Source organism: Meleagris gallopavo, chromosome Z (assembly GCF_905368555.1).
Source record: "Meleagris gallopavo chromosome Z, MGAL_WU_HG_1.1, whole genome shotgun sequence".
Taxonomy (NCBI): Eukaryota; Metazoa; Chordata; class Aves; order Galliformes; family Phasianidae; genus Meleagris; species Meleagris gallopavo.
Window position 1 is genome coordinate 64367310 of NC_139435.1, and position 22388 is coordinate 64389697.

Here is a 22388-nt window from a genome sequence, read left to right on the forward strand (position 1 = left end):
GCTGGGCTCCCCCGCCCATGCTGGGCCAAGATGGGGGGCCTGTGATGTGAGTGGGTCCCCACAGCCGTCTGTGACACGTCATGGCATCACAGTGGGGCTCAGCTCTGAGTCCCTCTCTCCAGCGTCCCCCAGCCACATTTCCCAGCGAGGCCTGGGAGGTGCCAGGGCTGTTCTTGCCAGTGCTGCTCTGTTCCACTGGAGCTGCTCGGCCGACAGGAGAAGGCCAGGGGAACCTGTGAGAGAGAGTGAGACGCTGCTTGCCAGGGGGCAAGGAGCAGGAGCAAGGGAGTGAGCACTGCTTCTCCAACTGCTGCACAGCATGGCGACTGGGGTGTTCTCTTACCTGCTCTTCGAACCCTTGGATCCCAAGGAGCTTTCCTTACTGAAGGACCTCACCACTGCGGGTAAGGCATGGGGGCCCTTGGGGCAGTGCTGTGGTAGCAAAGACGGAGAGGAGACGAGGTGTGGAAAGCTGGGGGCTGGGCAGCTGGAGGAAGGTCCTCAGGACGGGCCTCGTGTCTGCAAGGAGAGCCTTGCCGGGTGGTGCCCGCCGGCTCAGGGATTGCTTTGGCAGCCCAGGCCTGCTGCCGGTGCCAGGACCCCCGTTCCCCAAAGCGCATCCCTTCCCTCTCCAGACCAGCCCCGGGCGCAGTGTGCGCTTCCCGCTCGCTGGGCATGACCAAGAACTGTGCTGGAAGCTGCAGCAGCACGAGTGCTCGTCAAGGGCAAGGGAGAGCTTGGTCGTACCCCGCTCTCTCCTCCATTGGGGGAAGGGATTTCAGGGTGGTTGGGCGTTGCCAACTCCGAGAGTGACGGGTCTTTCTTTTGCTTTCCAGAAATCTGCAAAGTGTGGAAGGCCACATCCAACTATGTTCGGAGAGAGCTGCTGGAGAAGAGGGTGAGCCTTACCTCCTGCTTGTGGCCCCGCTTGCCCCTTTGCGCCTGAGTGGCGGGCAGGCCACACAACACCATGCCCAAGGCCAGCAGGTCATCAAGCACCTTTTCCACCTCTGCCCAGCACTGCCATTTCTCCCTCTTCTTGTTTGACATTTCAGGCGGTGGATATTGGAATTGGGAGCTTTGCAGTTGTGCCAGCTCATGCTGCCGCCGGAGAGGATGGGGTTCTGGATGTGGACAGACCCGTTTTCCAGCTGAACCGCCACATCCAGCAGTTTTACAAACTCAAAGAGCCTAAGATCAAAATTCCTTGTAAGAAGAATTCTGCTTTGCTTTGTTTTGCTCCACTGCACAGCCCCAGCATTTTGCTGTGCTGAAATCTCTGTGACATGGCAAGAGCAAAGTCTCTTGCAACCAGGAGACTGCTGAGGGAGGGTGCACACGGAATGTCCCAGCACGCTGCATTTCCCCTGGGCATCAGCATGATCTGCCCAGCTCTCCCCAGCTCATAGCTACGTGCTGGGAGCTGGTAGCAAAGCTTACATGCCTTTCTTGCAGGGAGTGACGTGGTTGGTCTGTATTTGTTTTGCAGATGAGATATTCGAGTATCCGTTGGACTTCCAGGAGATTGCTGAAAGCATTTACTTCCGCCTGCCCATTGTAGAGCAGTGCATCCATGAGACCCTGCTCTTCTTTGCTGAGACCCTCCGAGGAAAGAAAGAAGTTGACTTCTTCTTCAGCAAACTTGGCATTCTTTCTCTGAGAGGGCAGAAGGTCATCATGAACTTCTTTGATGACTGCGTACTGCAGGTGGATGCAACGGGCAACATGCTGCCCGCTCTTCTTGGGGTGAGCTTGCACGCCTCCAGGGCTCCCTGCAGCACTCTCAAATGAGGTTTGCTACTCTTAGGAGCAACAGACACGTGTCTGTGGCCTCTGCTCACTTGTGTCTATCCCGATGCAGGACTCCAACATGATGAATATGATTGCGTTTAGAGGCAAAAACAAATTTACTCGATGCAGTGAGGATGGCTGTATCATACTGCCTAGGTGAGCACAACCATTCCTACAGCAGCCAGTCGGCCAAGGAAGCAGTTGCTCAGCTCATGCTTTGTGGCAGCTTCTTGCCGAGGCCTCTCTCCTGGCAATGTTGTTGTTAGGCAAGAGCAGCCCTTCTCTGGGAGAGTTCCCATTTGGCCCATGGCTCGATCCACCCAGACAGAGCAGTCTAATGGGGCCGGTCTGTGGCTGTGGGCCCTGAGTGAGAGAGGTGGGAGGAGGGTGTATGGACAATGAGGAGGGTCCCCCTGTTCAGGGCTAGGCGACAGAAGCTTGGGGGCAGAAGTTGATGGAGACTGGAGTGCCCCTCAGCTCCCACAGAGAGTCCTCCAAGGGCTCGGCACTGGCTCCCAAGGAGCCCTGCCAGCAGGTTCTCTGTCTCAGGCACTGAGGAAGCTTGGTGCCCCTTTAGCCCACTGTTGTCTTCTTGTTTCCAGAATTGAAGTTGAAGGCTCAAAGACATGCCAAGGTACGACTTCCCTCAAGCCCCGAAGAGAGTCGCAGCCATGGGGCGAGGGTGCCCGTAGAGGTATGTGAATGTGCCTGAACTGGATGAGGAAACCTCTGCTGGGGAATTCATCCCCGGCCAGTAAGCCCTGGAGTTTCTGAGCACCTCCCTGTGTGTCCCTGCTGCTGAGAAAGGGGTGAGAGAGAGCAGGATGGGCACAGGAGGAATGCAGATCTGGACTCAGTCCAGTGTCCAGGTCAAAGAGCCCCTGAAATAGTGGCTCTATTCCTGGGGTGGCAATGAGTGTGGGCGAGCGGGGCCAAGCAGCTCTGCCACTGCTGCTTACCTGCACAGTCACAAAGATGATGTTGTGATGTTCTCTTGCTTTCCACGTGCAGTGAGCGTGTATGATCCGGTGATGCTGGCTCGGCACAGGGCATCACAAGTCGTGATGTCACAGAAAAGACGCAAGGAGCAGGAGAAGAAAAAGCAAAGGGTTAAATTCAGGTGAGCCTCCTGGAGAAGTGCAGTGGCAGGCGGTGGGGGACACACCATGCTCTGGCTTGTTGTGTCGGGGAGGTGTTTCCCTGAGCCGTGGTGCTCTTGCCAAATGGCTCTGGAAATGGCAAAGTGACAACAGCCATAGTCACTTGTGCTGCTGAAGCAGAGCTGTGGGCTGCGAGCCCAGCGGTGAGAAACTGCTTCAGCCCCTGCTCCCACCAGCTCAGCCAGCTGTCTCTCTTTAGGTTCCTGCCACAACTTGAACAGGAATATGCTGAAGTGCTAAAAAAGGCTGCACAACAGCCAAAGCCCACTGCCAGCGCCCAGCAGACCTCCAGAATGGTACGCCAGAGACATTGATCCGCCACCCTTAAATCCTCCTGGGGCTCCAGAGGAGGGCAGGCATGGCAGCAGCAGCTGCCCTCCCAGGGGTCCCCGCCCAAACCCCAGAAGACTGACGCTGCCAATGGTTGTATTTCCCTGGCCTGCAGGAAGCACGCTTGAAACACGCTCAGACTGAGGCGAGACGGCTCCAGGTGCTGATGGCCTCCAAGCGCAAAGAGGTGGAAGCTGAAATTTGGAGCGAGTATGAGCAGTGCACACAGAGGCAGAGCACGGAGAGGAGCCAGGTACAGTGTGCACTGACCGCCCTCAGGGAAAGGGCATTTCCCTGCACTCCCCAGGAGGGGAGCAGCTCAGGGCTCCTGGACACGGGGGCGTTGCTGTCTTCTGTCTGCCCACTACCCTGCAAGTTGCCGTGCAAGAGGAGCTGCAGCAAAGAGCACAGGGCAAAGGCAGCAGCTGGCTGGGTACGGGCACGTGAAGGCTAAACCAAGCCTGCATGAGGCACCTGCCTCAGCTGAGGCACTGGGGCCCGCTCACCAGCCTCTGGGCAGAGAAGCCAGTGCCAGCCTTTGGCTTCAGGGAGTGAAGGCACAGTCTGTGTTGCAGAGAGAGAGCCCTCTGCTTTTCAGTGCCATTTTCTGCACGACCGCATCCTGAGGGGCAGCCCCAGCTCCTTGCAACTGTTCCTTAAGACAATCTCCTTTGCCTTTGTAGAACCCCTTCCACCGTCTGCTGGAGGGTGACCCTCGTCCTGCCTATATCGTGAGACGGGACTACGACCGGCAGCTGGGAGAGAGGCTGAAGGGGAAGGACAGGTGCCACAGCCCTGCAGGGCAGACAGCACCAGAGGGGTGGCAGAACAATCCACAGGAACAGTAAGTGTGTGCCGGCTTCTGCAGAGGCCCGGGAGCAGCGTCAGGAGGCTCTGAGCCCAGACCGGGGCTTCCCTGGGCTGCAGGGCTGGGCCTCCTCCTGCCCGCCTTTCCCCTGGCTGGTGGGCACTCTCGCTGCAGATGGACTGGGGCACGAGGGCCCCTGGGCATCACACGGAGCAGTGTGTGTGCTGGGCAGCACATCTCCAGATTGCAGGCCCGAGAGAAGCCCTGCAGCATTTCTATCCCTCCTTCCCCAGCTCAGAGCTGAACATCTTTCTTCTTGGTTCCTACAGGAAAGGAGAGAAGACGAGGCTCTTGGACCACCGTGGGAAGGCCCAGGGCTGCCAACCCCGTTAGGAAACTGCCAGGCGGCTTCCAGCTCCAGTGGCCGTAGCCATCACGGCCTACACCAAAACGCTGCTTCAGGCGCCAGCATCTGCACCCGGGCACACTCAGGCAGAACCTCCCACCGCTGCACACTGCCATCTTTGTAGGGGGAGAGCTCGGGGAGAGCTGTCAGCAGCGGGGGCGAGGGACACCTTTCCAAAAATAACATCTTCAAGCAAATAAAGAGAAATTAACATCTTCTGTAGTGTTTGCCTTACACGATTGCTTTGCGTGTGCAAATTGCAATGCTTCAGCAGTTACTTCAGAGTCTCAGCAAAGCGGCATTCTGCCTAGGGAAAGTTGTTATTCCCAGATAAGCAGGACATCTGAAGTCTAAAAGCAGAGTCTCAACATTCCATAAGCCTTTGGGAGGTACAGTGAGTCCAGGTCCATTTCGCGGAGGGAGGAAGTTCATGATATACCCAGGGTGAGATTTTGACACAAATGAGGTTCAAACATTATCCAGTGCGTTTATTACAAGTCCTATTCAGGCTGGGTATAGGGTAGAGAAGAAAGCAATAGTAAAAAGATAGGAAATTAAAGCAAGGTTTCATTATAGAAAGCACATAGTCACTGCTGATTATCCAGCAGTGTCCTATTGGTCCATACTTCAGATCAGTGGTGGGAATTTTGCTGTCCTTTCTTTGCATAGTCTTACAAACTGTCCTTTTTGCCTGAGTGTCATTCTATGCACGGAAAGTGGTAGTCTCTGAGCTTCCCCCCACAAAAAAGCAGCTTGACTATATTGTAAACCCTGACACAGATTGGCTCTTCCCAGTTGCTTAACTGCAGAATGTCCCTTTTATCCTCAGAGGTAGGACTTGAGAAACAGGAAATGCCTGCAAGCATTGCCTCCAAGCACTCACGCAAGCTTTGAGACAAATGTGTCCCATATAGTCTCTTATTCCACCCCATGGCTCAAAGGTTGCAAACACTGACACACTTAGTGACCATAGTGAAGTTGTCCTTTGGCTCATAAATAAAACAGGATTGTAACAGTTTGGCTTGTTCAGCCTGGTTCTGTGACGGGACTAAGGGACCTATGGTTCTATGCCCCAGGAAAAGGGGATGTGGGGAAGGAAAAAAGGCAGTGAGATGGGCCTAAACGAGAAAAAAATAAACAGCAGCAATGAGCTAAGGAAAAAAAAAAACTAATTTACTAAATATGATAGTGGAATGTGAGAGAATATAGTATAATACAATATAATTGGAATTGAAGCTAATAAATAAATTGAGTGTCCGAAAGCGAAGGCTTTACTCTAATGCTGTAGGCAAGATGGCAAGGGAGCACACAGACTAAAGCAGGTGAAAAGACAGCCTCATGATTCCCAGTGAGTTTTATCTTTCCTTCTGAATGGATAACAGAAATGGAATAATGAAGTCTTCTGGGAGCTGTCGTTCATTCTTCTCATCTGAGAGCAGGTAACCAGCATTCACTCTGTAACTCCCAGTGCACTATGTGATGTTATGATGTGGAATATCGATAACAGAAATTGTAAAATCAAGCCCTGAGATCCTTATCCCATGAACACTTAGTACTTCTGACGTATGTATATTGATGGTTCTGTCCATCTGCCACTCAGGTCCCAGCATAGGGTGCCCCCATGTGGGAGTTGCAAGGTCTGTTGCAGGCAGCTAATCCCACTGACTTCTTTGAGAACTCCCATTTGAGGCTTTCCCCTTTTGGAAGGATAGAAGTCAATGAACACCCTTGAAATTCCAGTCAGTCACTAGGAGACCAGAACCACAAAAGCAGCAGACTATGCCCTTTTTCATTCACCCAGGCCCAGCTGAGCAGCAACGTGTCAGCACCTAATCAGAGGATTTAAAAGGGTACAATATCCCTTTTCTGCAGTCCCTGATGGCCAGAATATTTAACCGACCTGGACCCATCGGTAAGGCAGGGGTTTCTAAAAATGTAGATCCATTTGCATTTGCTCATTCCAAGGAAAACTGCATTATTTTGTGTCTGGTTTAGGCAATAGTCACCTTTGCTTGGGTATTAAATGGCCCACGCGTATCCTCAGTTCAACAGGAGTAATTCCAAACTATACTGTAGGTGCTTACTGAAGGAAGATAGGAGTAGCAGTCCATGGTCAGCTCTCAAGACCAGTTGGATTGCCACAGACACAACAATTTCTGATGTTGAATACATGAGCTATCTGATAACCTAAGTTGTGAACTCATATGTTCTCATAGAGTCGTAGAATCCCAATCTAAATGTGTGCTGAGGCTGTAAGCGAGAGGACAACTGCTTGAGACAATGATGTTGATGGTCCCACAGTCATCCCATGACAATGCCCAAAGTGAGAAAGGAGATAGTCAGGCACAGTAGTACAGTCAGCATTTTCCCACTCAGGTACTTGAAAGACAGAGAAAAAGAATATTCCAGATCTAAAAAAGCTGGTATTAAAAGGAGGGGAAAATCTATCCTAAGTTGATTCTAGGTGTACTTATTGAGGGGCTTCTTTTACAGACAGGGAGACTGGCCCCACATCAGGAAAATGGACCAACAACAGCTAGCCAGGGAAATAATTGTGTCCCATTACTTAACCTGCGTATGCATCAACAGTGATGGTCAAAAGTGATGGATCCTTATGATGGGAAAATCAGGGACAACTATTAATCCTCCAGTAGTCACAGGATCTCTTAACAACATCAGAGAAGTATGTTGGCCCAGTTGGGTTTTCCCAGTTTCAAAAATTTCTCAAGGAGGCCATTGTATCATTCCATGCTACATTAGCCTGAGGGTGGTAGAGAGTACGGAAAACCCACTGAACACTTTCCTCTCTGTTCAGTTCTTGTATTAACCCTGTTTAAATGGGAACCATTGTCTGATTGTATATAATTGAGTTTTGGGAGAATTCTAAACTTTTTCTTTTGAGCATTAACAACAACATTCCATTGTCATTCTAGGGAGAGGTTCATTCTGTAGTAGGCCAGAGACTACTTACACTCCTACTAGCATATACTGTTTGCCTTAAAATTTAGGAAAAGGACCAATATAATCAGCCTGCCTGTATTCCACAGGTGCTACCCTGCCCTTAAACAAAGAGGGACTTCCTCTAAGGGGTTTTTGTCCAGGCATGTGCAGCTTACTTCATAAGCAGAAATACAAGTGTGGCATTTCTCCCTAGTAATAGGCCTGCTTGGGCATCCTGATAAAGACCATGAGCACCAGTATTCCTTCTTTTTACATGTAACTATTCCACAAGTCTCCCCCAGCTGTCACTGGTTCCCCCTGCCTCAAAGAAGCAATCCTGTCCAGTTCATCTGCCTTATTCTTCCTAGAGGGGACCTGTCTTCTTACTGGAAAGCAATTCTTGCAACAGAGAATGGACTTTGCTTGGTTGCAGCAAGAATTTCTTGCCCCTTATCCTTCTGCCAGACCTGAACATGGTTAACTTCCCAATGGTTTTACTCCCAGAAAGGAAGCTAATCTGCACATCCTTTGAAGGTGCCTTATGAGTCGATACAGATGTGCCACATTCAGTGGACAGTGATACATACTGGAATACACTTCATACAGCTGTCATTTCCCTGGTCTGTTGCTGTTTGGTTTCCAAACTGACCATACAAAGGAGTTAAAAGGAGAATGGGTACCACAGTTCCCTGTTCCTTTAACTCTAGCACTGGACTGATGCCATCATGTGCTCCCAGAGGCAAAGGATACAGCTTGATAATAGTCAAGCAAGAAGAGGGATGTGGCGGTGCTGTTGGGAACAGATGAATATCTAGAGAGAGAACACCAACTATGCAGTTTCTCCCTTGGTCATCAGTCCAGTTTTTGCCCTTCAGTATACCTAGACCTCACAAATTAAGGTAGTTTTTTCCTACAACCATGGGGATCATCTTGAGCTTCTTCCTCAGATAACCATAGAGGAGTTGGACTGAATGATCTCCAGAGGCTCTTACAACACTTGTGTTTCATTTTTTCCTGAATATTTTTCCACAAATCCAGGAAAAACATCTGTTTTGCACCTTGTTCCCTGATTACCATTTCCTGAAGGAAACAAACACCGTCCTATGCACCATTTCCAAAAAGTCATCAGAATAATTTTCATCATTTTCACATGCTGGGTGGATGGGGGAAGAGCGGTAGATGTAATCTACCTTGATTTTAGAAAGGCGTTTGATACTGTCTCCCACGACATCCTTATAACAAAGCTGAGGAAGTGTGGGATAGACGAGTGGACAGTGAGGTGGGTTGAGAACTGGCTGACTGGCAGAGCGCAGAGGGTCGTCGTTGGTGGTGCAGAGTCTGGCTGGAGCCCTGTAACCAGTGGTGTCCCCCAGGGGTCTGTGCTGGGTCCGGTCTTGTTCAACATCTTCATCAATGACCTTGATGAGGGGATAGTGGCCACCCTCAGCAAGTTTGCTGATGATACGAAGTTGGGAGGATTGGCTGACACGCCTGAAGGCTGTGCTGCCATTCAGCGAGACCTGGACAGGCTGGAGAGCTGGGCAGTAAGAAACCGGATGAGGTTCAACAAAAGCAAGTGTAGGGTCTTACACCTAGGGAGGAATAATTGCATGCACCAATACAGGCTGGGGGACGAGCTGCTGGAGAGGAGCTCTGCAGAGAGGGACCTGGGCGTCCTGGTGGACGACAGGTTGGCCATGAGCCAGCAGTGTGCCCTCGTGGCCAAAAAGGCCAATGGCATTCTGGGGTGCATTAAGAAGAGCGTGTCCAGCAGGTCGAGGGAGGTGATCCTCCCCCTCTACTCTGCCCTGGTAAGGCCTCATCTGGAGTACTGTGTCCAGTTCTGGGCCCCCCAGTACAAAAAAGACAGGGATCTCTTGGAAAGAGTCCAGCGGAGGGCCACAAAGATGGTGAAGGGCCTGGAGCATCTCCCCCATGAAGAAAGGCTAAGTGAACTGGGTCTGTTTAGCCTTGAGAAAAGACGACTGAGAGGGGACCTGATCCAGGTTTATAAATATCTGAGGTGTGGCGGCCATAGTAGTGAGGCCAGTCTCTTTTCAGTGGTACGTGGAGACAGGACGAGGGGAAACGGACATAAGCTGCAGCACAGGAAGTTTGGCACGAATGTGCGTAAGAACTTCTTCACGGTGAGGGTGACGGAGCACTGGAACAGGCTGCCCAGGGAGGTTGTGGAGTCTCCTTCTCTGGAGATATTCAAGTCTCGCCTGGACGCCTACCTGTGCGACCTGGTGTAGGGAACCTGCTTTGGCAGGGGGGTTGGTCTCGATGATCTCTAGAGGTCCCTTCCAACCCTTACAGTTCTTTGATTCTGTGATTCTGTAATAAATAGAACTGTGATTGAGTCACCTTAAATCATTTTCTATGAGTAAGCGCATTTGTTGAATATGGTTTTAGCAGAGTACTTCACAAAAATCTCCAGTCTCCAGTGCTGCCACATCCCCAGTAAAAGAAAGCCCTGAATATATTCCATTCTAGTTATTACAATAAGCTTTAGGTTAGTTACATTTTACTTCCATATTTTTAGGTACAGAAAACTGAAACTAAAAGTGCATTAGAAATACAAACAAGAAGTACACTTAAAGATGTATTACATGGTTAACTTCTGGGGTTATCTAATAAATTACTCATTACTGACTATTTAAATAGTATTTAAATACAGTATTTAAATATAAAATCGATTTAAATTTAAATAGATAAATTAAGCCACTTATTTTTCCTTAAATACTCATTAAAGTTAACATGCCTTAATGAACAGCTGGTTACTGATCATTGCTTGAGGAGTAAAGCAATATATTAGAAAAATAATTACATTGTTGTATGCATCCCACTAAAGCAAGTAAAACTATTTTCATTGAATATATTCTGGGCTCTAACAGACAAAAAAATTTCATACACACAGTACACTTCATGAAAACAAAATTCAGTGTAGTGAGCAATATATTGCTTAATAGCTTCTCTCTGGTGAAAAAGCACAGAAAGATACGTAGATAAGGCTGCACAAAGGTAGTTTGCCAGTTTAATGTTAATACATATAAACTTTCTGTGTATTCTTTTGAAGGGATAGATATGTATTTTGATAGATTCTGTTTTCTTCTGATGAAGTATTTCTTATTGGAAAATACAGATTATTTTAAACTAGAAACCACACTGCAGGCATGGCAACTTTCCAATAGGAAAAAAAGTCTGAACTTTTCATCTGATAGTTTTGAATTATAGTATATGAATCTTTTAGCATTTAATTGAATCAGTATGTATTTACTATATAATAGCACTTTTTTTATTTCATGCACATTTATGATAAAATTAATTTTAAAAAACTTCCAGTGTTCTATTTTGTTAGTTTTCATTTTGGTATTGACAGGCACCAGCAGAGATTAATTTATTCTGATAAATATCACTGAAAGAAAGTGAGAGTCCTGTTTATTTCACAAATAAAATACAGGATGGCTGACACAGAAGATTGATTAAGTTTGAACTACTGTCAACATTTATTCCTAGGCATGGTGTTGCAGAGCATTGATGATGATTATCAGAGACAGGCAGTTTGTTGGAGGAAAAGTAGTTCTTACATTCGGAAACATTTTCTGCTTTATGTATGCTAATCATTTATGTCTCAAATTGTCCTATTCTAATTAGACTTGCTTCTGGCTTTGAAGATGCTGTCATTGAAGCTTTTTCCTGAATTGACTTTCTGTGACAACCACTGCATCTCATCCTGTTCCTAAATTAAAACAAATAGGCAAAAACCAGCACAGTTTTGTTTACATCCACAGCAAGTTCTCTATCTGGGACACTGCAAACACAATGCGTTTCTGCCCTTCTGGCACACATCACAGACCACAAAATGTGAGTTTTTACCAACTATTAAGTATTTATGGACTCCTTGAAATGCTGGGGCCTGAGATAGGCCCTGAATTCAAAGTTGACCTACGTAGATGAACCTCACAACCTCTGAGAGTGTCTAATATGTGCAGTATTAATTGCACACATGAGACACCATTCAGTCATATATTTTGGCATCTCAGGATTGTTTTTAATAAATAATTATGGTTTCATAAATTTTCTGTAAAGTTGGTATTGTAAGCAAAATAAATTGTTCATGTGTAGAGAGATTCTTGATAGTTAATAAAATTAGCTATAGCAGATGTCACGTTAACATTTGGCTGCTGAGATGACAGATGAGCAACTATAGCATCAAAACATTAGACTAGTTGATAGTAGTCTTCCTAAAACATGCTGCTGTCATTTGATAGTGCTGGACTTAAAGAAACCCCCCAACTAAATACAGTTGTGACACAGACAGGTAAGGTATACTGCAGTAAAACATTATAATATTCAGTCAAGTACAACAGTTCTCTATTTAAAATACATGAGTATTGCATTTTGAGTAAGTGCAAATATTTAGATTACATTTACAACATAGACCTTGCTTTGTTTCTTGACTTCTCCACTTCCCTTTGGATTCTCTTGTATTTTATTGAATCTCCTTCTGTTTGGGTCTTATCTCTCTCACTTTGAATGTAGAGAGAAGATGTGGAGTTATTTTCAAATGACTTCCAATGAAGACTGACTTAACTGAAACTATTCTCATATTGACAAGCCTATTCAATGTCTTTAAAATCCTGACTCTGTTGAGGTCAGTGATTCAGGATGTTCTCTGAATATTGTATTCAGAAAGTATGGATATAAATCTCTGAAATCAGTTATTCAAATGTTTTTATTGAAGCAATTCAACATTTGACTGACATGTTACTTTCAAGTCTCCTTAATTTATAGCCTTCAATTTAGTGGACTGATCTTTTTTAGTATATCTTAGTATTTATCCATAGGTGAAGTGTTACTCCAACTAGAGAAAATCTCTTTCTCATTCAATTTAGGTGACTACTCCTTTTGTTAAGTGGCCTGAAACAAATAATGAAAAAACAACTTTCTAGCTTGTTCCAGATTCTAAATTCAATCCTGACATATTTCATTTATCTATATAACATACCAGGATGTTTCCATTTCCAGACATATACAAAGCAACCTATTTTTTAGCCAGTAAGGATGTAGAGAGAATACATATTTTTATTTTAAAACAGGGATGGCACTTGAGTGGCATTTCTCCAAGAACACATGACTACTAAACACTTCTTAAAATTGCTCTGTATCCTTAGAAAAAAAAAAAAACAACATAGGCCACAGAAATATTACAATTCTACTCTTTACATTTCATTCTTATAAAAAGATAGAGAGGTTGTAAAGCTTTTTTTGGACAAAACATTACTAGTACAATGAGTAAGAACAAAATTCATCTGATTGGCTGCTTAGGGGTATGCTAGGTGTGCTTTATGTCTCCTGTATTTTTGTCTCTATTTTGGGTGGAAGCTTATTGGCTCTGGGAAGACCGAGAAGGACTTTTGTTTCTCTGATGAGCAGTCTCACTACCCACTGCAATATTTCTGCTGGTGTCATCTCTGCTAACTGAACTGTCATACTCTGGCTTAGTATCCACAGAGCTAACAGAGAAATGACCTGCTGCTTTGGGCCAGCTGGAAGCAGTCCATCCTATTCATAAAGCAGCTGCACCAAAGGAACTCTTCTGAGCCATTAGTAGTAAAGTCTATTTCTTCTTAGCTCCCTCGCTAAGAAAGTCAAGGAGGTGGCTGATGACCAAGCTGTTGGCTCTAGGCTTTGTTTGTGATGCAGGCTCAGATTCATATCTTGAAAGGAAAATAATAGCAGTAACTGGGGGCACTTCCAGAACTGCTGATGGCCAGTGCTGTGTGCATGTTGTGAAAGCAGGAGTTATAAATGAGTGCAAATGGATTTAATCTTGTTAAAGTATTATTTCTGTGAGACTTCATATCTTTCACAATGAAAATAATTTCAGCTCGGAAGTCCTTGGTGAAGGACCCCATGCACTTGTGAAAATGTAGGTTTTTTAGTACAAAAGAATGAGATCTCAAATCTTCCCCTTACCCTTTTTTTTTTTCATTTTATTATTATTATTACTTTCACATGTTTCTCTCCATATAAATTTGAAATAGACTTTGAATCAAGGTTTTTTCTTTTTTCTTAACTTAGACTGTGCACACACTTTATTAATACTTCATTAATCAAGAAGATTAAAATACTAGGGGAGATAAATACATGTGTAGAAAGAAATAAGACTGAACAGGTACAGAAGATGTACAATTCAAAGCAAAATGCCCTCTCCGTTTTATCTTACTTTACAGCAATGCTTAATAACAAAGCATGTGTCATGTAATAACATTCATCATTTGGCTACCTCCTACAGATACAGAGTGAGACTATCCAAAGTATATCAAAGACTGGCATATAATTTTGTCATGACATGTACACTTTACCAGTGACCTCAGATACAAAACTCAGCGTTCCTCAGCACCATTAACAAAATCCTGAGGGCTTCTTTTGCTTCAAGAATGCTACTTGAACAGGAGAGCACAGTGCCCATCATAGGGAAATTTCTAGCTTGCCTTTTTCCTTTTTCTCAACATGATGCCATTTATGTAATACAGTAACCCACTGTTAGGAATATTGTGGGGAAAAAGCAGTTTTAAAATACTACAGTAAGGTAGTGAAATCTCCGATTAGGTATCTGAGAGCTCTGTTACTGACTTTCCCCATGACCTGGAACAAGTCTTTTTTATCATTTTATTTTCAGTCTCTTTATACTCTCTAAAATGGGGAGGGACTTTTTATAAGGGCATGTAGAAACAGGACAAGGGGAAATGGTTTTAAACCAGAAGAGGGGAGATTTAGACTAGATATTAGGAAGAAATTCTCTACTGTGAGGATGGTCAGATGCTAGAACAGGTTGCCCAGTAATACTGTTAACGATCCATCCTTGGAAGCATTCAAAGCCAGGCTGGATGAGGCTGTGAGCAAGTAGGTCTAGAAAGAGGCATCCCTGCCTATAGCAGGAGGGTTGGAACTACATGATCTTAAAGGTCCCTTCCAACCCAAACCATTCTGTAAGTCTATGATTCTATCTGTCTATCTCCAGTTCACACGTACACACATGAATTTGTATTAAAATGTTTCTTTCTGCCAGTTTCTTACTCTGACTGCTACTGCTCCTATACAAACAAGAATTTCCCTTCTTTTATGAAGAAAGACCTGTGAACAAAGGCAATCACACCCTTCAGCTTATTTTTCCACTTAAGTCAATGTCTTGCATAGCTCTATTTGTCTTTCCAGCTTGACGGATGTTGTACATGAAATCCTTAATTAAATGTCAGTATTTGCACTACAGATCTTTTGTTTTCAAGATTAAATTAAAGAGCTTTTCCTGACTGCAAATGCAATGACCTTAACTAATGCATATTTTATCAAAAGAAAAAATCTTAGAAGTTTACACCAAAGCATGGCATCCTAAAAGCTTATGCCCAATTTCTGAAGGCCAGATCCTTTTGGCTAAGTAGTTTGAGAAAACAGAGAGACTTAATTCACTCTTCAACAACTCAGGCTAGAAGAAAGTCTGAAATCCTACTGCAGGTGACAGCAACTGGACAATTTATATCTGTTTAATTGGGTGGCCCTGAACTTTTGTCATTCTTTTAAAAAGGCTGCATTCCCATTTTGAGACAGGAATCTGTGGCACAGACATCAGCAGCCAAGACTCAGGGGAAGAGTCAGCTGAATAAGCACTTCCCTCTCCATCGATTGTTATTGGTACCTTTAAATGGCTCCTTATTCAACCTAAAGCAAAATTAATGCTGCCGCAAGCAGCAGGAGGACTTGAGGACAAGTCTGAAGACTTGACATTTCACCTCCAGCCATTTAATTTGGCAGACAGAACTGTTCCTGGCAATCTGAGATTTAGTCATAAATGGTGTTACTACCATTGTTTACAAAAGTAGGTTTTCTTAGAACTTAAAGTTTCAGTTAGTTCAGCTTCTGCAAATGTCAATAAATTAAAGTGCAGTCTGTATATAGTTATACTTACTCTGATCAGCACAAAGAAAAAGTTTCACTGGGAATAGATAAAAGAATTTAGGTCATGCAGAAAATGACTATAGCACATAATTCCTCCAGGAAGCCCAACAGATAGTTAATGGTCCACTTGCTACTTAGAAGCTATACAGAAGTCAGACCGGTTCTTGTTTTCATAAGCAGAACTAAGGCATTCCACAGTTGATTCTTTAAATCATAATCATCCTTGATACACAGACCAAATAATACAGAAACAGAATTTCTGTCCAATTATTTTTTCTTCACACACTTCAGCAGAAGAACACAGGGTTGCTCTGAAAATAGTGCTTCCTATTTATTTCCACAATAAATACTGTTTGAGAGAGTAAATTCTCAGCTACGAAATGCTATTTCTCAGCATAATCACCACCGTTATCTATGCATTTTCACCAGCAATGAATAAGAGACTGCATGCTGTGCTGGTAACAATCTACATCAGTGGAGGTGACCCACTGCCACCTCTGCTGAAATACACCACCCACTGCATCACTGTGCTCACGTCCACCGGTAGAGCTCCATCACTATTCAGAGATATCTCTTTTACATCAGAATTGTGCCTTTTGTTTACAGCATATGCTGTATAAGATTCTGATATTTTTTTCTTTAAAAAAATAAAAATAGCAACAAAAACTTTCTATTAGAAAACTCAAAAAAAAAAAAAAAAAAAAAACCCACCAAAAACAAACAAGGACATAAAAGGCTTTAAAAAATATATAAATCTTGACAGAGCAAAGATTTATTTCTGGGATTGATTCCAACATTCATAGATCCGTTTGTCTGATAGGTACCTTTCAAAGAGATGTTTACTAGGTCTGGTCTTGGACTCTTAAATCAATGAAACAAGAGTTGAGATAAAATAATAGTTTTCTGAGGCAGCAGACTGAGAAATAGCATGCATGCAGTGGACACTTATTGTGTTAAAATGCCCATCTTCTGCTCCTGCTGAAAGGACAGGATTCAGAAAGAAGAGAATGTGGGAACAGATGTAGCCTGGGCAGACTATGGTCCCTGATATGGGGAGACAAGATTTAGTGTACTTTGTACTGCTGAGAAATTTGAACTTTCATTCTTTGTTATCTGTATTTGCATTAAAGTCTTGCAAACAGAAATCTGAAAAACAAAACACACACAAAAACATACACACACAACGTGCTGCATAAAAAATAAATGCATTTAGAAGAGACAGACCATTCCTTTTTTAAACAAAGAGTCAGTGAATTCTTGGTATATCAAAAATTATGCTTAAATGTACTCTTTAAGTCACAGAGTTTAAAACAGAATGGAAATGAAGACTTTATTTGTATTTCTCCATGTAGAAATCTCAGACACAAAATTAATGCATGTACTTTTGAAACTAATCCCCCACAGCTACACCCATTAGAGGTAACAAAATTCCATAGAATACCTATTCCATGAGACTCTAGTCATGCAGTAATTCCCTTTGCCCCTACCAAAGTAAGGATTTCCAGTCAGATACTATGCAGTATGTCTGACATTTTGCTTTTCTGGTATTCAGAAATTTCTCCTCATCCTTGTGTGAAACTGGTTTTGCAAGTTAGCTGATCTAGAATCCCAAGCTTTGTATTCTTCAAGCTGCAAAGTTCCCTAAAACCTACACTGAAATAGAAATCAACATTGGTAATGCTGCATTTATTTGAACAATTAAAGACTGTATTGTAAGAGCATCAATCACCTTACATGACCAAATTCAGTTGCCTTTGGACAAGACAAAACCCCAGCTTTACACTCAGTTTGTTGGTGTGGAGAGTGCTCTGTGCTACCAGCACTTCCAGTGTGTTTAAAAGCAGAACTAGAACAGTTACAACATATTAAAAGCACAGTTTCCTTTCTAAAGGAACCATCCCTATGTTTTGATGTCACTGAATGTGGTCTGGTATCTTTAAAGAAACTAACAGAAAAGACAAAATGCAAGCACTACAGCTATTTATTCTTGATTTGGACAGCAAGCCTTTTACTTCATGCCTTATATTCAGAGCACCGTTATTACTCCACCAACACAGATGGCACATTCACTAAGGCGTTCTACATTTCAGTTAATTAAATTATGCCATCCAGGACAAAAGAATTAGCAAGTCTTGTGTGCTACTCCTGTACAAGGCTTTTCAATGGCTTGTGCAACCTGTTACTTCTGGAAATGCTTATGTGGTCTGTGATGCTCCAACAAGCTTTGCATACAACATCATCATTGAATAAGAGTAATTTCCCACTCCTCTCAAATTAAAAAAAAGTCAGCCTTTTTCACATGAATTTCAGTTGGCTCAGCTCAAATCACCAAATCTATCAAAAGATTGAAGAAGAGCTGAAAACCAAACTTCTGACAAGATTGACACTCTGCTAATTCTATTTACTTTTTCCATCTAATCTTCATTATCCAAACTTACTTAGTCCATTAGTAATGCCTTCAAGGTTATTTTTCAAATTTTCACACTGTGGACATCTTGAATAATCTGAAATCTTTCATAACAGCAGTAGTTTATATATCATTAGATTTAAATATCTGAAATTACAAAACAGTAAAATATATTAAGAGCATCCTAATTACAAAATAAAATAAAATAAAATAAAATAATGCATTTTAAAATTGCACTTTTTTTCTTCAATTACAGTGCATGGGAAAGGGCATAGCCTGGGGACCGCAAAGGAGCTCTTCTCCTTCAGACAGTAGGGAATAGGTATCATATGACATGTAGAGGTAGCTAGATTCCAAGATCTTAATTCAACATACTCGAATTTATACTGTAAAAGCATGTATGCAAACTCAAATAGCTATTCCCCAAGCATGGTCATGAAGCTTTGCTGACATTACGTGCTCTTTTTGGGGAAATCTTTTTGTTACTCATGCTGCAAGCTGTCAGATACAGTCCCAGTGAAAATACCTGCCAGGAAAACACTTCAGTCTTTGTCAGTCATTTAAATGCCAGAGTTGGAAACACAGCTTGCCATGATGAGCTAAACTCTCTGTGATTATCCCCTACTGCTCTGTGAGCTCCTTAACTCATAATGAATTCAGTATGGGAAAACAAAGGATCAAATAATGGAGGTAACTCCCTGACTTTTAAGAGTTTACACTTAGATGCTAAAATGTAAACAGGACTGGAAAGGTAGTGCATGACAGAAAAGCTGTTGCTTAATATTAGTCTTCATCTTAATTGACACTAAAATAACCCCAAAAAACAGATTTCCCTTAGATCTTTTTCATCTGTAAAAGAATGGGAAGTACGTAATATATCTAGGTAGCTCCAGAAATAATGCCTCCTATTTATTTCCATGGAAACTACAACAGATACAAAGAGCATCAATGAATGTCACTAAATGCCATTTTTATTGCATGGACCAATTCAGTTTTCACCTTTGCTTCATACACACTTATACCAGACACCCATTCTGTCAGACTGCCCCTCTGCTGCTATCTGTCACACGGCAACAACATGTGATGGGATATGGGTAGGAAGATTCCACCACCTCTGACATCATGGGCTAACATCATAAAATAGAAGGCATTACTTTCAGAGCAGCCCTTGTAGTGTTACCAGACATAAAAAGTGGAATACGCATAGCTCCACCTATAGCCATATTGCAGATGATGTTTGAATACATTCTTCCAAAGCACTTCCAAACTTCTTCACTTCTAGAACAAGCAAGGAGGAGAGAAAAATTTCGTCCCTCACTTCCAAAGCCACAGCAGTTTGAAGCTAGGAAGAAAGACAAAAGTGCCTTCATTTTTCAGTCTAAATTGAAACTGTCACATGGGAGAATTGTATGATAAGTTTAGCTTCCTAAACCGAATATTAACAACTGATTTCCATCACACTGATCTGTAGCTCTGACTCTAGCAAGTGACACTACATAGCCTTGGAAAGATCCTACAGTAGTAACAGATCTATTTTCTTCAAGAATTTCATATTTTACTTCCATTCTGGTTGGGAATTAAATTGCAAGGATAAAAGATGATTCTACTGCAGAAGGAATTCTGCAGGAAGAAGTAATCTAGAAAACAAAGTGTGCAGAAAAAATCAAGCAGAAAATAAATCTGAGATTCCAATGAATTAGAGCATTTCTATGATTTATCACTTTCCATTGTAACATTTATCACAAAACATAACGAAACATTTTTCCTCAATGGCCTATATATGTTGATATACATATATTGTATACATATTGTATGTTGATATACATATATATTTAAACAAAAATAATATGTTTATATGTTCTTTCTTTTCTCTTATCAGCACATTCCCTCAGTGGAACTGTTTTTTTGGTGATATTTATTTCATGATTTTTACATCGCTTACAACAAACTAGGCCAGAAGAAATAATATTTTAAATCTTTACTTTTCCAGATTGACCTTAATGAAAAGATCTTCAAGAAAAGACAAAAGTGATATGCTGTAATGATACACCTGTGTCTCCCCATTAATTTCAGCTTAGTAACGTGCTTAAATACCCTATAAATAACAATGTTGTAATTTGGGGGATGCAAGTGTCAAAAAAATGCTCAAAGCAAATTAACCTTAATATATGACATCCAAAATTTGCAACAATAATTCTGATTCTTAGTTAATTTGGGACAAGAGTCAAATGACTAAATTGCCATATAATTCCACAAAAATTAAGCCCCACTTTATTTATGTTATTTATAACAGAAGGAAAACTGGAGCCTAACATCATGCAAAAGAATCCTTAAGGACAATACAGAGTGTACAAAAGATCAGATTAAATTTATTCTGTTATTCCAGTGTGAGTATATTTAAGCATCCACAACCTGTACTTCTTCACACCATTTTTCCTTTTCTTTTTCATCACCAAAGCTTTATTGAAAGGCATGCATCCAGTTAAAAACCTTGAATTAATCTATCCTGCATTTAATTTCATGTCTTCTAGAAAGTACTTCTAGAAAGTAAACAAGAAAATCTCCTTTTTAATTACAGGTATCATCTCCTTGTAAAATTCCTAGCTCATTTTCCTGCTGATTGTTCTTTGATTAAAATGTAAGATAACTAAGTTCTCATTTTGAAGCTTGCCCCAGGATTTTCTCAACTGAATAGGATAGGCTTATGCAGGTGAGAAATTGTAATATGCTGTTTAAAAGCTGAAGACAAAGAGGTCCTCTTTCAATTTGCACACTATTATCTGTTATCCTGAGCATGGAAAAGGTGATTACATTACCACAGTTTTTCTGTCATGATCATCATTCACATAAAGACTAGCTATTAAAGGAGTAACTTAAGTCATACAAAGGAATTACAATTAAATGTGCTAAATATCTGAATATCTCATGTCATTAATATGTTTAGTGTGAGAGTTTCAATGAGATCAAGATGGTTTATCTATGAATGAGAGGCATCTAGGGCAACAAAAGATTTTCTCAAGGTCACACAAGGCAGTCATTCTACAATAAAATATAAAAGTCTCATACTTCAGTATTGTAAGGTCACGTCTTAAATGCTGCACCATTTTCACTTCATATACTGACCCCAAATGCGTGATGTTTGGTAGAATTTCTTTATTACCCTTGAAAATTACTTCCTAACTTATTCCATCAGGAAGGCAGGAAACTTCTGCCACTTCAAGCATCAGACTTCTGTTTCCAAATTAAGTCTCAGAAGTCTGAGCCCATGCCATTTCCCAGGGATATACTTTACTGACTATCATCTTAACTAGGTGCAGAGCCCAATCAGAGGCTGTTGGGGAACACTGATCAAAACAGAAAAAATAAAAGGTAATATACCTCCTTCAGCCTTTTATTCAGAAACAAATCAATATTCCCATGTGCTTAGAATTTAATTTAGTTTCCCAAGGATTGGCTACTTTGTTCTATGCTGACCAGTTACAGAAGAGTGGAGTGATTTTGGAGTACCTTTCAAGCTTAGGAGAAAGAGCCTTTGGTTTGTGTTCAGATATAGTGGTAACAGCAGGAAAACCAAAAACTCACCTAGTAATAGGATTTCATAAACAATGAATCTCAAGTATTCAAATTACTTTATTGACTTTTGTTTTTGTTAATTGTCTTTGCTATTGGCATTCAATTTAGATTTTTCTTAACCTTTTTATTTTACAGACTATATTCTACCATTCTTCTTCTATGTGCTGAACATCAGGAGAGCAGGATTAAATTGGCACTACTGTGACCAGTTTCTGTTATTAAGAGCCTTGCAAAGAAACTAACTCAGCCATGCTCCACCTGCCAATGAGGTTCACCTGATGCACCATTGTACTGGTAGGCATTTTAAGCCTGCAGCCCAACGAATTTTCTTCACTTGTTGTTTTCACTGAATCTTTTGCTCACAGACAAATATTTAAAGGGGCTTCTGGTATATCAGATATCAAAGAGGTTAAGCAGTGAAATTGAAGAAACTAACTCTATAATCTTGGTACCGTGTTGTTAATCCGCTCCATCCTCTGCAAATTGACCAGCTGAGCCCCTAATAGGCCAAGGATGAGCCCTGCAGAAGTGAAAGCCAGTAGCTTACGACTAAGATGTGCATTTGGAGAAAGCTTCCCCACTGAGAGTCTTTTATTAAAGAACAGGCTTATATCTATCTCCATTGCTTTTACAGTAAAGCAAAAAACCATATGCGTAGTAACATCAATCCAGTGATACCAGTCAATCCATTTGTTTTATAAGTGGTGGTGAAGGGCTCCTTTCACAGGTCAGATTACAGATCCTGACTTAAGTCACCACCCAGATCCCAACTGTGTGGAGTGCAGTGTCAATGTATCCTTTGCCACCAGAACAGAATGTAAGAGAAATGAAGTACCTTAAATAAGTACCTTAAATACATCAGCAGAACCAGAGGAAGGTCACTGTACCCCACAGGAAGATCTGAGATAATCCAGAGCAAAGTTCAGTTGGAAGTTATGTTTTCCATAAATGTTTTCCATTATAAAGTTTTCACATCTTTCTCTGAAGCGTAATGAAAAGCTTCTTCGCTGA

General features: G+C 42.4%; 1 protein-coding gene across 1 annotated transcript in view; it reads left to right on the forward strand.

The window, feature by feature from the left end:
* The first annotated feature begins 319 nt into the window (after positions 1-319).
* LOC109364070 (uncharacterized) overlaps positions 320-22388 on the forward strand; it is a 293473-nt gene continuing 271404 nt past the window's right edge. Inside the window, exons 1-10 of the mRNA XM_085214099.1 lie at positions 320-404; positions 837-898; positions 1056-1209; positions 1490-1746; positions 1862-1947; positions 2394-2485; positions 2803-2911; positions 3151-3247; positions 3397-3534; positions 3965-4125. Of these exons, the coding sequence (XP_085070225.1) occupies positions 320-404; positions 837-898; positions 1056-1209; positions 1490-1746; positions 1862-1947; positions 2394-2485; positions 2803-2911; positions 3151-3247; positions 3397-3534; positions 3965-4125 (1241 nt within the window). The remainder of the gene's footprint in view (positions 405-836; positions 899-1055; positions 1210-1489; positions 1747-1861; positions 1948-2393; positions 2486-2802; positions 2912-3150; positions 3248-3396; positions 3535-3964; positions 4126-22388) is intronic.